Source organism: Chiloscyllium punctatum, chromosome 13 (assembly GCF_047496795.1).
Source record: "Chiloscyllium punctatum isolate Juve2018m chromosome 13, sChiPun1.3, whole genome shotgun sequence".
NCBI classification, from domain to species: domain Eukaryota; kingdom Metazoa; phylum Chordata; class Chondrichthyes; order Orectolobiformes; family Hemiscylliidae; genus Chiloscyllium; species Chiloscyllium punctatum.
In genome coordinates this window covers 88,208,660-88,223,193 of record NC_092751.1, presented here as the reverse complement: position 1 = coordinate 88,223,193, position 14,534 = coordinate 88,208,660, and the positions used below count along the sequence as shown (strand labels likewise).

Genomic DNA, 14,534 nt, shown 5'->3' with positions numbered 1-14,534 from the left:
GGTTTTTGGCATTCTTGCAATTCTGTCCTGATGAGTGCAAGTTGAAAAGCTTCAAAAGAAATGGGGTGGCATGGTGGTTCAGTGGCTAGCACTGTTGCCTCACAGCATGAGACTTCCAGGTTCGATTCCATTCTCAGATGACTGTCTGTGTGGAGTTTGCACGTTCTCCCTATGTCTGCGTGGGTTTCCTCTGGGTGCTCTGGTTTCTTCCCACAATCCAAAGATGTGCAAGTCAGGTGAATTGACCGTGTTAAATTGCCCATAGTGTTAGGTGGACTAGTCAGAAGGAAATGGGTCTGAGTGGGTTACTCTTAGGAGGGTTGGTGTTGACTGGTTGGGCCGAAGGGCCTGCTTTCACACTGCAGGGAATCTAATCAAAATACCTTTGTAAATGATGTTATATAATTCATATCTGATATTTAATGTGTTGTAATCTCAGAACAATTTTAATTATAAAAAGGTTTTTCACATTGTACCACAGAAAGCATAAAATTATTGACCATTTTTCAGTACCCAATGTTGAATACAAAAAAAAGTTACAAATTTGCATGAACTCAATACTTTGCCATAAATGCCTTCGATTGCACAAATCTTTTATCTCAAAAGCTCAAGCAAATGGTTTTGTTTGTTGCAACGTTATCATGATACAGAGGAAACTCACCATTGTCTTTATCAGACCTCTGGGGATGACTATTAACAATATTCGGAACACCATGTGTTGCCCAGCGGGTATGTGCAATACCAAAATGTGTTTCAAATTCAGCATCAAAGTCAACATCTTCTTGTTCTAAAGCAAGGTGGGAACAATATTAACACACGTTGCAATGAAATTATCCCAGAACATTAGGCACAGAAGACAAAACGTTTATACAGACAATTATAGAAGTGTTTCAAACTGATACATTCAAAGTCATTGGCATCCAATATAACCCAAAATACCAATAAAGGGAAGTGTAAGAATTGAGTGAAGTTACTGTCCCCAGCACCAGGTGGTCCTCAGATGCAGTAGGTAATGTCTTTACCTTTGGGCCAAAGTTTGGATTCAAGTCCACCTTGCTGGTCATAGAGGGGTCATTCCTGACATTCTCAACGGCCCAACAGTAACAGCCTGGCAGAGGAGGCTCAAAGGGTCGAATCCTGTTCCTATTGTCTAATCAACCTGGGAATACTTCCCCCACCTCCCAACTATAACCACAAAGGAAGAGAGAAGTATGCTTGAAGATTTGCTTAAATAAATCCCTACAGCAAAGCACAAAAGCCAGGATATTCCTTTTGAAGTTTGATACTCTTTATTATGGTTCCATTTCTGGAAGTTCTAGAACGGTGCGCTATACACCAGGGTCATTGATTAAAGGGTGTATTTGCTGACACACTAATTTAGGTCACTGCCCAGACCTCACAGGTCTTTTACGACATGAAAGGGTAGGGCTGTCCAAACGATTGTTCAGGCGGTTGTTAGAATTCCTCAATGAAATGTACTCCTTCTCAAATAAATCTCTGATTTGCACAGTCACACAACATAGAAGAAGTTGGTGCATCAAGTTTGTGCCAATTTATTTGCACTAATCCCACTTTCCAGCACTTGGCCTTGAAAGTTACAGCAATTCAAGTGCTCATCCACATTCTATTTAAAAAGTTGTGTGGCTTCCCATCTCTACTACCCTCCTAGCTCCAGACCTCCTCCATCCTCAAATCCCTTCAACTTAAGAGTTATGGCTCCTTGTTATTAACTATTTAACTCAAGGGGAAAAAACTCCTTCCTATCCACGCTCCTCATAGTTTCATACACAACACAGAATTTTAAATCTTGTGTGACCTTACTGCGCCAGTCTAATACAATGATTCAGAGCCGTAGTCATTACAGAGACAAGTGGGACAGTGTGCTAGGCGCCACGGCAACAGATCTGTGAGCGGAGTACCAGAGTGGGGCTGTGACTACAACACCGACGTCAGCTGCTAACTTCCTGTTTCTGGTGCACATCAATGATGTCGGCGGCATGGACTTGCTGTGCGAGAGAAACACGGAGATCCACCACAATAAAAACCAGGAAAATAGGTAGGTATTCCAAAGAAGGATATGCTGGCCTTGGAGAGGGTCCACAGTAGGTGTACAAGAATGATCTTGGGTCTGAAGGGCTTGTCACATGAGGAGCAGTTGGGGACTGTCAGTCTATCCTTAATGGAATTTAGAAGGATGGGGGGGGCGCGGTGGGGAGGGAAATCTCATTGAAACTTTCAGATTACTGAGGTGCCCGGATAGCCTGGGCATGGAGAAGATATTTCCATTGGTAGGAGAGACTAGGACCTTGATGGCACAGCCTCAGAGTGAGGGGATAACCCTTTAGAACCGAGATGAGGAGCAATCAGAACAGCACGATGGTTCACTGGTTAGCACTGCTGCCTCACAGCACCAGGGACCTGGGTTTAATTCCACCCTCAGGTGACTATGCAAACTCCACACCTTCTCCCCAAGTCTGCGTGGGTTTCCTCCGGGTGCTTTGGTTTCCTCCAACAGTCCAAACATGTGCAGGTTAGGTGGATTGGCCATGGGAAATGTAGACGGCCAGGGGTAGGTCAGGGAGGGATGCTCTTCAGAGGGTCGGTGTGGACTCGATGGGCCAAATGGCCTGCTTCCACACTGTCGAGATTTTATAAAGAAATCTCTTCAGCCAGTGGGCGGTGAATCTCTGGAACTCATTGCTGCAGACTTAGAGGCCACGTCATTGAGTGTCTTTAAGACAGAGAAGTTGATTAGGATGGGGTCAAGGGTTACAGAGAAAAAGGCAGGAGAATAGTTTGAGAAACATACCGACCATGATCAAATGGCAGAGAACTCTCGAAGGGGTAAATGGCCTAATTCTGCTCTTCTCTCTCTTTTATGGTCTTAAGGTGTCCCAACAGCAATCCCTACAGAATTCAACTAGAAAGCTTGTGTTGATCCAGAAAACACCCATTCATCACTATTCTTTGGTCCCCAGCCAATCTCAAATCCATGTTGTAATTGCCCAAAGTATGCCCAAAGCTTTAGCATTGCACACACATCAGTTGTGAGCCACCTTATGAAATGTGGAAGCCCATACATACCACATCAAGTGTATCACCATCATCAAACAGAAGGAGATGGGAGGAGTCGAGTGTGGGATACAAACACCAGCACAGATCAACTGGGCTGAATGACCGTAGTCTGTGCTTTTAAAGGCCATTTTACAAAAAATGAATCTCAATCATTTAAAAGCCTATTAAAGAGGGAATATGTTCTTCAGGGACCCTGCATCTCAACGCATGTGAAACTTACTGTTTACTTCCTCTTCTAAGGTCTTTATTTTCCCATTTCTTTTAATGATAGAGATTTGTTTCCCTTTGTCTTCCCACTCCTTGTTGTTACCTCCGTCAATTCCAATGCCTGGTAAGAAATTTACAAGAGACATTTGTATTCAACAATTTGCATTCATATAGCAGCCAATACACCAAAACTGCCTTTAAATCGACTCACATGGGAACACGGGACTCAAAGGTCCAAATGACCGACTGCAACATATTTGACATTGGACGAGAAGGGAAATTAAAATTGAAAAGACAGGGCAGTTTGGCCATTGAAGAATAGCCAAGAATCTGAACCAATGGGTGAGTTGGAGGGGGGAGGGGTGCATCTCAATTACCTCCAACTCTCTCTTCCAATACAGCCTTTACCTTAGGTCCATATATTCATCCGTAACAGCAGTGTGTGTGCGTGCGCGCGCGCGCATATATACCAGCTGCTCATGTCCGGCTTCAGTTCAAGAAAAACGGGTGGGTGGAGTCCAGAACTAGAGGGCATAGGTTTAGGGCGAGAGGGAAAAGATATAAAAGAGGCCTAAGGGGCAATTTTTTTCACGCAGAGGGTGGTACGTGTATGGAATGAGCTGCCAGACGAAGTGGTGGAGGCTGGTACAATTGCAACGTTTAAGAGGCATCTGGGTCAGTATATGAATAGGAAGGGTTTGGAGGGATATGGGCTGGGTGTTGGCAGGTGGGACTAGGTTGGGATATCTCGCTGGCATGGACAAGTTGAACTGAAGGATCTGTTTCCGTGCTGTACATCTTTATGACTCTAAACGAAGGGGGCAAGAAAAACTGCCACAGTATTGAGTCAGTTCCAGCACACAGATTTCTTCATTTGCAATTTGGTGTCATCTACAAGGAATCTATGATGTCCAGTAGCAGACAAAATGGTCAGTCAAATTTAAGGAGCTTTGAAAGGCAGCAAATCAGGGACTATAAATCATACATTATATAACTGCAGTGAAACCAAAATAATGATTTGAACAAACAAACTGAGCTGAAAGGGAAGCATAAATATGGGTTCATTTTTAAAAGAAAAATGTATTTTATTGAGGAAAAAGAAACAGTTTTGAATGTTCTGAGAGAATGATGCTCCACGCTTGTAAAAGTGAGTTTTTTCCCCTTGGACTAGAGGTTAGTTAGCATTATTTTATGCTTTAATATGCCATGGGGAAAATTGGGTACTCTTGATTGAACAAGGCTGAACATTTTTAATGGTTTTCACAGTTTATTGCTCAGGTTAGAGATTTAACCCATACCATACTCAAACCAAAAGCCAACCAATATAACTGGTCAGAGTCCTGCAGCCCAGAAACAGACCCTGCAGTCCAACCAGTCCATGCTGACTGTAATCCCAAATTAAACTTATCCCACCTACCTACGCTTGGCCAAAGTTCCTCCAAATATTTCTTATTCATTTAAATTATCTAAATGTCTTTTAAACATTGCACCTGTACCCACACCCATCACTTCCCCAAGAAGGGGCAAACGGAGTACAGCGTGGGAAAATGTGAGGTCATGCACTTTGGTAGGAAGAATAGAAGCATAGACTATCTTCTAAATGGGAAGAAAATTCAGAAGTCTGAAGCACAAAGAGGCTTGGGAGTTCTAGTCCAGGATTCTCTCAAGGGAAACTTGCAGGTTGAGTCAGTAGTTAGGAAGGCAATGATGGCATTTATCTGGAGAGGACTTGAATATAAAAGAAGGGATGTACTTCTGAGGCTCTGGTCAGACCACATTTGGAGTATTGTGTGCACTTCTTGGGCCCCATGTCTCAGGAAAGATGTACTGGCCTTGGAACAGGCTCGGAAGAGGTTCACAAGAAAAGTCCCAGGAATGAAAAGCTTAACAGGTGAGGAATGTTTGAGGACTCTGGGTCTATAAGGTATTCTGGGGAGTTTAGAGGGAGGAGGGGGATCTAATTGGGCGGCACGGTGGCACAGTGGTTAGCACTGCTGCCTCGCAGCGCCGGAGACCCGGGTTCAATTCCCGCCTCAGGCGACTGACTGTGTGGAGTTTGCACGTTCTCCCCGTGTCTGCGTGGGTTTCCTCCGGGTGCTCCGGTTTCCTCCCACAGTCCAAAGATGTGCAGGTCAGGTGAATTGGCCATGCTAAATTGCCCGTAGTGTTAGATAAGGGGTAGATGTAGATGTCGGGGTATGGGTGGGTTACGCTTCGGCGGGGCGGTGTGGACTTGTTGGGCCGGAGGGCCTGTTTCCACATTGTAAGTAATCTAATTCAAAAAATCTAATTGAAACATACAGAAAACTGAATGGCCTGGTATTGGTGGATATTGAGAAGCTGTTTCCATTGGTAGGAGAGACTGGTTGGACTGAGGGGTCTGTTTCTGTGCTGTATGACTCTACGACCTGTAAGGGGCCAGTTATATTGGTTGGCTGATAGTTAAATCTCCAACCTGAGAGCATAGCCTTAGAGTAAAGGGTAGACCTTTTATAACAGAGGTAAAGAGAAACATCTCCAGCCAGACCAGTGGTGAATCGATGGAATTCACTGCCACAGAACGCTGTGGAGGTCAGGTCATTGAGTATATTTAAGATGGAGAGAGATAGGCTCTTGATTGTCAAAGGGATCAAGGGTTACAGGGAGAAATTGGAGAATGGGGTTGAGAGACTTGTCAGCCATGATTGAATGGCGGAACAGACTCAATGGGCTGAATGGCCTAATTTCTGCTCCAATGTCTTATGGTCTTAAGTTCATTCCATACACACACCATTCTCTATGTAAAAAAGAAAGTTACCGCTCATGTCCTTTTTAAAAATTCTCCTCTCACCTTAAAAGTAAGTGCCCTAGTTTGGAAATCCCTTATTCTAAGGGGAAAGGCGCCTGCAATTCACCTTCTCTATACCCCTCATGATATTACATACCTCTGTATGGTCCCCTCAACCTACCACACTTCAGTGAATAAGGTCCCAGCCTACCCAGTCCCTCCATACAACTAAAATCCTCCATTCCCATTCTGGTAAATCTCTTCTGAACCCTCTTCAACTTAATAATATCCTTGATATAACAGGGCAACCAGAGCTGCACACAGCACTCCAGAAGAGGCCTCACCAATATCCTGTACAACGTTAAGAGATTAGGGTCACTAGAAGATTTTATTTGCTGCAATAGATGGAGTTAATGCTTTTCTTCTACACTGAAGAACTGGACAGAAGCCAACAGACTTTTCATTAACAATGTGTTTGTGTGTGACCAGAGTTAACCGTTCCTCTTTGTTCTTAAATTAAAACATTGGCTGGTTTCATTTTCACAACACATAATTCGTATTGCCTCGCAGCTCATAAACCTTCAACAGAATACTTATAACGAGGTACAAACAGATAACAGCGTCACAAAGATGCTACACTTCCAGTGCCTCAGTGGTAGCCTGATTGCCTGCAAGTTATGGGCTCAAGTTGCAGTCGGGACATTTGAACGTCAATATTTCACTGCTGCGTTGATGGCTGCATCACTCGGGGCAGTACTTCATGGAGAGCTCCAGCTCAATTGGATGTGAAGCATCTCTGGGCACGACTGAAAGAGGAACCTGGTCCAGAAGTTAAATACCAGCAACGCTGGAATCCCAAAAGTTCTCAGCAGGTCTTACAGTCTCGGTTACCCGTCATTGTCCAGAACTTCCTGACGAAAAGAACATTAACTGCAACTGTTGCCAAACCGGCTCTGCACTTCCAGCACACCCTGATCTTCTCAGTGAAGGAAAGGCTGTCCTAGCCAATCCCCTCAATCAACACCGTAAAATAAAACCGCGTTCTTTTCACTGTGGGATACGAGATCAGTAACTGCATTTCCCCACCCCCCAACAGTGAACCCCATTTGTTAATTGTTTCAGAATGACAGGAGGACGTGAAAGGTGCTATGTAAACGCATTTTTACTTTTCCCCAAGACCATTATTTAAGACAAAACTAACTCACCTGCAGAATCGTACCCTCTGTATTCTAGTCTCTGCAGTCCCTTAAACAAAGTTTCAATAATCTCTCTTCTCGTCTGCGGTACGTGATAGTTGAGGTAGGCAAAAATTCCTTGAAAATATAAAGGATGACGGAGCTGTTAAGTTTCAGGAGTAATTCTGTTCAAAATAATTTTGTTGATAGATACAGCTCAACGTCCTACTTTGTTGCAAGTTAATTACCTCATGGAACATTGCATTTGTACATTTTGATGACAATAAGAACAGCAATGCCCAGGATACATTGTATATTATTATATTCTGAATATTATTACAAACACAAAAAAAATCTCCTTGTTGTAGAAATGACAATACAGTATGACTAATAAAACCCCAAGAATACATCCACCCTTCCCACAGCAAGATGCAGTTCCACAAGGATTGATCCCAAGAGATGCCATCCAAGTTAATTGCGTGTGGGTTACCCCAGCTAATCCCCCTAAGCAGGATAAACAGGGGCAAACTGGTCATTCATCTCATTGTTATTTGTGGGGTCTTGCGGGGCAAAATATCTGCCCTATTAGATTAGATTACTTACAATGTGGAAACAGGCCCTTCGGCCCAACAAGTCCACACCGCCCCGCCGAAGCGTAACCCACCCATACCCCTACATCTACATCTTACCTAACACTACGGGCAATTTAGCATGGCCAATTCACCTGACCTGCACATCTTTGGAGTGTGGGAGGAAACCGGAGCACCCGGAGGAAACCCACGCAGACACGGGGAGAACGTGCAAACTCCACACAGTCAGTCGCCTGAGGCGGGAATTGAACCCGGGTCTCCGGCGCTGTGAGGCAGCAGTGCTAACCACTGTGCCACCGTGCCGCCCACTAATAAAACTCATGATTTGGAGCTGCTGTAGTTGGACTGGGTGGACATAATCAGAAGTCACACGCCTCCAGGTTATTGTCCAACAGGTTTATTTGAAACAGGTTTATTTACCTGACGTAGGAGTAGCATTCTGAAAGCTTGTGATTTCAAAATAAACCTGTTGGACCAAAACCTGGTGTCATGTGACTTCTGACTTTCTCCATAAAACGTAGACATTCCAAAGCGTTGTCGCTAAGAGGCTTGATAAGATGCTAAACAGTTAGAAGCTGTTTTTTTACTTCATTTTGTTACTACTGATCCCCGGAAATATTAAGCCAATGGTTCCTGAACCTTTTTCCACTTTGACCTAATTTTGAGGTCAACGTTGCTGTGACCTCAGAGTGACAGGCAGGGTGGCAGTGGTGAGAGCTGGGAGCTAGGCTGGTATTGAAACTGCAGGGTTTTTAAAGGGAAATACAACTACCTTCCGAATGGCTCTTTTGGAGCAGAAGTATAACCCCAAAGATCAGTCAGTTAGGCTGCACCCGCCATTGTTGAAAATTTTAAAAGGGACCTTGCGGCTATTAACGCTCAGTCGGAGCCATCCCTGACTTATTTGACTTATTACTTATGCTGTACCTTGGTACACACAAATGTTGTTTTGTGTGCTATACAGGCAGATTGTTACATTCAAAATCCTTCAGGGAAAGAGAACAGAGTGCAGGATACAGAGTTACAGGTGCAGAGAGAGAGAGAGAGAGAGAGAGAGAATTCAGAAATTACCTTGGAGAGAGTTCATTCAACACTCTTGGTAACAGTGGGGAAGAAGCTTTTCTTGAATCTGTTTGCACCTGCATACAAACTTTTACATCTTCTGCCTGATGGAAGGGAGTGGACAAGAGTATAACCGGGATGGGGGAGGGGTTTGTGATTATGTTGGTTACTTTCCTGAGGCAACAGGAAGTATAGATGGAGTCAATGATGGAAGGCTGGCTTGCATGATGGACTAGGCTATATGCACAACTCCCTGTAATTTCTTGCAATCCTGCTTTTGGAAGGGTCGGTGCAGACTCAAGGGTCGATGGCCTTTATCTACACTGTGGGGATTCTACAATTCTACAAACACTAACTGCCTGCTCCCGAAAAATTTGTTTTGTGCATCTGCATCTTCTCTCAGCCAAAATCTATCAACATCATCCTTAATTCATTTTTCCTCTTGGATGCCTATCTAGCCTCCACTGGCTATTACTAATGATTTCATTTTAGTGTAATATCGTCGCAACTTGCAGTCAACCCGGAGAGCTCTGCCGATTTTTGGACGTTATCGAAGGAGAGTTGCCTTCGGAATGACAGCTCCTTTCTGCTGCTGGTCCTAATGTGACAGAATTGGCCACAGATCTCAACGCACAGATCTTTGGGCACATGGGTGGGATGTCCCATGAGGTAGTGGGACCTGAGGAGCAGCATTTGCTTCCTATTTTTTCCTTTTCTGCGTCACCATTAAGTATAAAGTGGCTTGATGGACAAGTCATCAACATCTTGAACACCAGTGCTGCCATGCTTTGAGGACAGCGTCAGAGTGTTTTTGGAGCATTCTCTCTATCCTCTTTTAGAACGTTGGACAATTGGGAGTTTGATTAAACATGTCTGAATCACACTTGATTCGATTTGATTCATTATTGTCACGTGTACCGAGGTACAGTGAAAAGCGCTGTCTCGTTTTACAGGCAGATTGAAGTATGCAAGTGCATCAGGGTAACAGAATAGCGTGCAGGATACAATGTTACAGCTGCCAAGAAGGTGCAGAGAGAGATCAATACTAACATTAAAGGAAGGCATTCAAAAGTCCGATAACAATGGGGAAGAAGCTGTTCTTGAAGATTCAAGGGTCACAACGGTGGGATAGTTAGAGAGGCAGTTACAAAGTTACCCTCCTGAGGGTAGCAATTATCAGTTGGTGAACATAGAATGGAAGGGGTGGATTACAACTGTCCCATCGCAGACCCACCATAATGATATAGAATGATCATCTAATTCATCCAAGTCTGAGGAAGGACATTTCTGCTATGGAGGGAGTCCAGTGAAGGTTCACCAGATCGAGTCCTGGGGATGACAAAACAACACGTGAGGAAAGACTGGATCGGCTGGGCTTGTACTCACTGGAATTTAGGAAAATGAGGGGGGAATCTCATAGAAAGATAAAAAATCCTGATGAGACCGGACAGGCTAAATGTTGGAAGAATGTTCCTGACGTTGGGGAAGTCCAGAACTAGGGCTCACAGTCTAAGATTATAACGTAAGCCGTTCAGGACTGGGAGGAGAAAGAATTGCTTCAGAGTTGTGAACTTGTGGAATTCTCGTCCACAGGAAACTGTTTCCTTAGATAGATTCAAGAGGGAGCTGGATGCGGCTAAAGGGATTGATAGAGAGAAAGCAGGAGTGGGATACTGAAAATTGCATGAACAGCCATGATCATGTTAAATGCACCTATTTTCTCTGTTCTACCCAATCATTTATAATGGCTAAAATAGTTATTGCTAAACTCTGTATACCTCCCTACAATCAAGTATTCATCTGGGAGAATCATCCAGGGACAGGGAGGCAGAGCAGATGTTTCAGGAAATGCCTTTCTGGGATTTACACATATTCAGTGTCTCAGGGAATTGATTGACATGGAGGGCAGACAGGAAAGTGGAGATGTAAGTTTAAGATTAGCCACAGCTGAAAATGTGTTGCTGGAAAAGCGCAGCTGGTCAGGCTTACGCCCGAAACGTCGATTCTCCTGTTCCTTGGATGCTGCCTGACCAGCTGCGCTTTTCCAGCAACACATTTTCAGCTCTGATCTCCAGCATCTGCAGTCCTCACTTTCTCCTCTAAGATTAGCCACAGTCATGCTGATTTGTGCAGCAGCAGACTCTACGCCAGCTCCTATCGTGTTTCACTAGACAAATAAAGCCTATCCAAAACAAAAATTATATGAACCAAATGCTATATATATATAACTAGCTCAGTTAACATGATGTAACCTCTACCCAGTCAAGAACCAGTCTAACTTGTATCTAACAGCTAAGTCAACTCTCATCAAATAATCTGACAGTACGTCCTGAAGCTCCTCACTCTTAAATTGTGACCAACAAATTAGATGAAGTCAGTAATCATGTTCTTCAAGCCTGTTCCATCATTTGAAAAGATCATGGCAAATTTGTCTGTAGCCCAAATTAAGAATCTCTGATTCCCTTGCTTGCTTAAAAAAAATCTACCTCTGTCCAATCTGTTCACGTCCTTTCTAGGTGTGTGGCACCTAGAACCACACACAGCTGAGATCTAACTAATTCAGCATCACATTCCTGCTCTTCTACTATTTCCTTAAGTGTATGGCTATTCACCCGAAACATCAAGTCTTGTTTGATAACACTCCAGTGGATTAATTATTCTGACAAAAGATACCGTACAAATGCAAGTTGTTGTACAGCGATGATTTGCAGGCATATTAATGGTAAAATTGCCAACTAACTGTAGCCACTGACAACTACAACACTAAAGAATGGACTGATACTTTCGTAGGAAGCCTCCCAGTGATCCTGGATATCAGGAGGTTAAATAAACCTGAGCCACAAATCGACCACAACCTCACTGCTCACAGCATACATTCCATCTTCAAGTTTAAAAATTACAGTTTCAAGTCACTACATATTCAAGCACTTGAGACAGAGCATGTTTAAGACCCTGCAAACATGGGAGTTTTTCAATTGTTCATGTTTCTTATGCCAACACCACAAAAAAATCCAAAACAACAGAAAACACAGAGTATGCCCCATGAGAATAACATTAGGGGGAAAATCAATTGAATAGTAGAAAATGACTTCAGTTCCTTTTATTTTCTGCTGCCGTAAATCTAGGTTCTCTCTGCTCAGGAATCTATAGGAAACTCAAGCTAGTGTAATTCAAGGGCAGGTCCACTTTACACATGACCATGCACTTAGGTATCAGGACACAGTCAAAAAGATGAGGTTTTTTTGGCTTATTGCACTTAGTTAAAATTCTATCTTATTTCAGCCTGACATAATTACAAGGGGAAAAAAAGACCAATGCCCAGAAGGCCATTCTGGCCCACTGTGTTTATGCTGGTTTTAAGAGCAATCCAGACTATCTAATCTTGTGTTTTTTTAATCCCTGGTTTTTAGGCCACTGCATGTTAAGTGCACGTCTGAGCGTTGCTCAAGGGTTTCTGACCCTATCACCCTTTCAGTTTTCCAAACATCCACCACCCCTCTAGATGCAGAGAAGTTCAATTCATACTTCCACCAATTAGTTTGAAACTTTATTTACATGCATCCTTGCTAACAAACAGGGTGTGGATGTAAAGGAGGTATCTAGGCCTCTCAATTTTGTGCAGCCGAATTAACTGTATCCTCCGGCCCCGCCTCTACCCCACTACTCAGCCACAAAAGAAACTAACGCCTAATTCCGGGTGCAAACGTGTGGACTCTCATTCCATCATCTCTTAGCTGCCTAGATTGCCCATTACAATCAGAGTTTCATCGTCCAAAGTTGTCAGTGTTGTTTCCCACTGACCAGTAGTCAGTTTGCTCTGAAATCTATTCATAACATCCCTGACCATATCGAAAGTCGAGAAAAAGCTGGGGACCTAGTGCTCAAATTCTCAAATTTCAAAATCGAAGCTCCATTCTGGCTCGCTGTCTTTCCCACCTCTGTCTCTATAGAGTTTGCAAATTCTGTACCGTCTCAAACAAAAATAGAGGGCGAGAGAAACCGTACCATGGAGGGAGCCTTGAAGCAGGCCGGAGGAGAGTTGAGCCAAATGGGGATTCAGTTAGAAGCTCCCTCAGAGTAACTTGCATCAACAGACGCCGATGCAAAGGGCCCTCACAGAGCAGCCATGAAAAGCTGGTCTGAAAGTGGCTGAGGGTAGTTTTAAGAAATGAGACACATGTCCTTGGAAAAGACGGGCTTTTGTTTTTTTTTTGCCCCCTATGCCCGGGGTAGGGGGGGTTGGGTTCTGAGTGGAGGGTGAGAGGTGCCCATCCAGATGGAGCCTCAGGCTCTGCCCAGCTGATCCTTACCGCACATAGTTGGTCTCGAACGCTCACACTCCTTTGTCACGGCGGTTGCTGCGCGACGTCCGGCAACTTTCTGTCACAACATTCGACGTGGTGAAGGGCCACGTCACAGCTGGTGCTCCACCTCCGGAGACGGATGCGGAGTCTGCAAGACTGCCCCCCCCCCCCCTCAGGTTTAATATCTCCAAGACTGCCTCCTCCCCCCCTCGGGTTTAATATCTCCAAGACTGCCCCCCCCCTCAGGTTTAATATCTCCAAGACTGACCCCCCCCCTCAGGTTTAATATCTCCAAGACTGACCCCCCCCCCCTCAGGTTTAATATCTCCAAGACTGCCCCCCCCCTCGGGTTTAATATCTCCAAGACTGCCCCCCCCCCCTCGGGTTTAATATCTCCAAGACTGCCCCCCCTCAGGTTTAATATCTCCAAGACTGCCCCCCCCCTCAGGTTTAATATCTCCAAGACTGCCCCCCCCCCAGGTTTAATATCTCCAAGACTGCCCCCCCCCCCCAGGTTTAATATCTCCAAGACTGCCTCCTCCCCCCTCAGGTTTAATATCTCCAAGACTGCCCCCCCCCTCAGGTTTAATATCTCCAAGACTGCCCCCCCCCCCTCAGGTTTAATATCTCCAAGACTGCCTCCTCCCCCCTCAGGTTTAATATCTCCAAGACTGCCCCCCCCCCAGGTTTAATATCTCCAAGACTGCCCCCCCCCTCAGGTTTAATATCTCCAAGACTGCCTCCTCCCCCTCAGGTTTAATATCTCCAAGACTGCCTCCTCCCCAGGCTTAATATCTCCAAGACTGCCCCCCCCCCAGGCTTAATATCTCCAAGACTGCCCCCCCCCCTCAGGTTTAATATCTCCAAGACTGCCCCCCCCCCTCAGGTTTAATATCTCCAAGACTGCCTCCTCTCTCTCAGGTTTAATATCTCCAAGACTGCCTCCCCCGTAAGGTTTAATATCTCCAAGACTGCCTCCTCTCTCTCAGGTTTAATATCTCCAAGACTGCCTCCCCCCTCAGGTTTAATATCTCCAAGACTGCCCCCCCCCTCAGGTTTAATATCTCCAAGACTGCCTCCCCCCCCTCAGGTTTAATATCTCCAAGACTGCCCCCCCCTCAGGTTTAATATCTCCAAGACTGCCTCCTCTCTCTCAGGTTTAATATCTCCAAGACTGCCTCCTCCCCCCTCAGGTTTAATATCTCCAAGACTGCCTCCTCCCCCTCAGGTTTAATATCACCAAGACTGCCCCCCCCTCAGGTTTAATATCTCCAAGACTGCCCCCCCCCCAGGTTTAAAATCTCCAAGACTGCCTCCTCCCCCTCAGGTTTAATATCTCCAAGACTGCCTCCTC

The 14,534-nt window shown here is 44.8% G+C and overlaps 1 protein-coding gene across 3 annotated transcripts in view; it reads right to left on the bottom strand.

Moving 5' to 3' along the window:
• Nucleotides 1–13,301, bottom strand: part of LOC140484625 (glutamine--fructose-6-phosphate aminotransferase [isomerizing] 1-like) — an 84,486-nt gene extending 71,185 nt beyond the window's left edge. For 2 of the 3 annotated variants that reach the window (XM_072583153.1, XM_072583155.1), the window contains exons 1-4: nt 8,886–8,916; nt 7,255–7,362; nt 3,296–3,403; nt 662–787 (exon numbers count right to left, since the gene is read on the bottom strand). In XM_072583153.1, the coding sequence (XP_072439254.1) occupies nt 662–787; nt 3,296–3,403; nt 7,255–7,362; nt 8,886–8,901 (358 nt within the window). In that variant the 5' untranslated portion in view covers nt 8,902–8,916. Of the gene's footprint in view, nt 1–661; nt 788–3,295; nt 3,404–7,254; nt 7,363–8,885; nt 8,917–13,186 lie in introns of those variants that run through there. The other variant, XM_072583154.1, reaches the window with a different exon arrangement.
• Nucleotides 13,302–14,534: the final 1,233 nt, after the last annotated feature.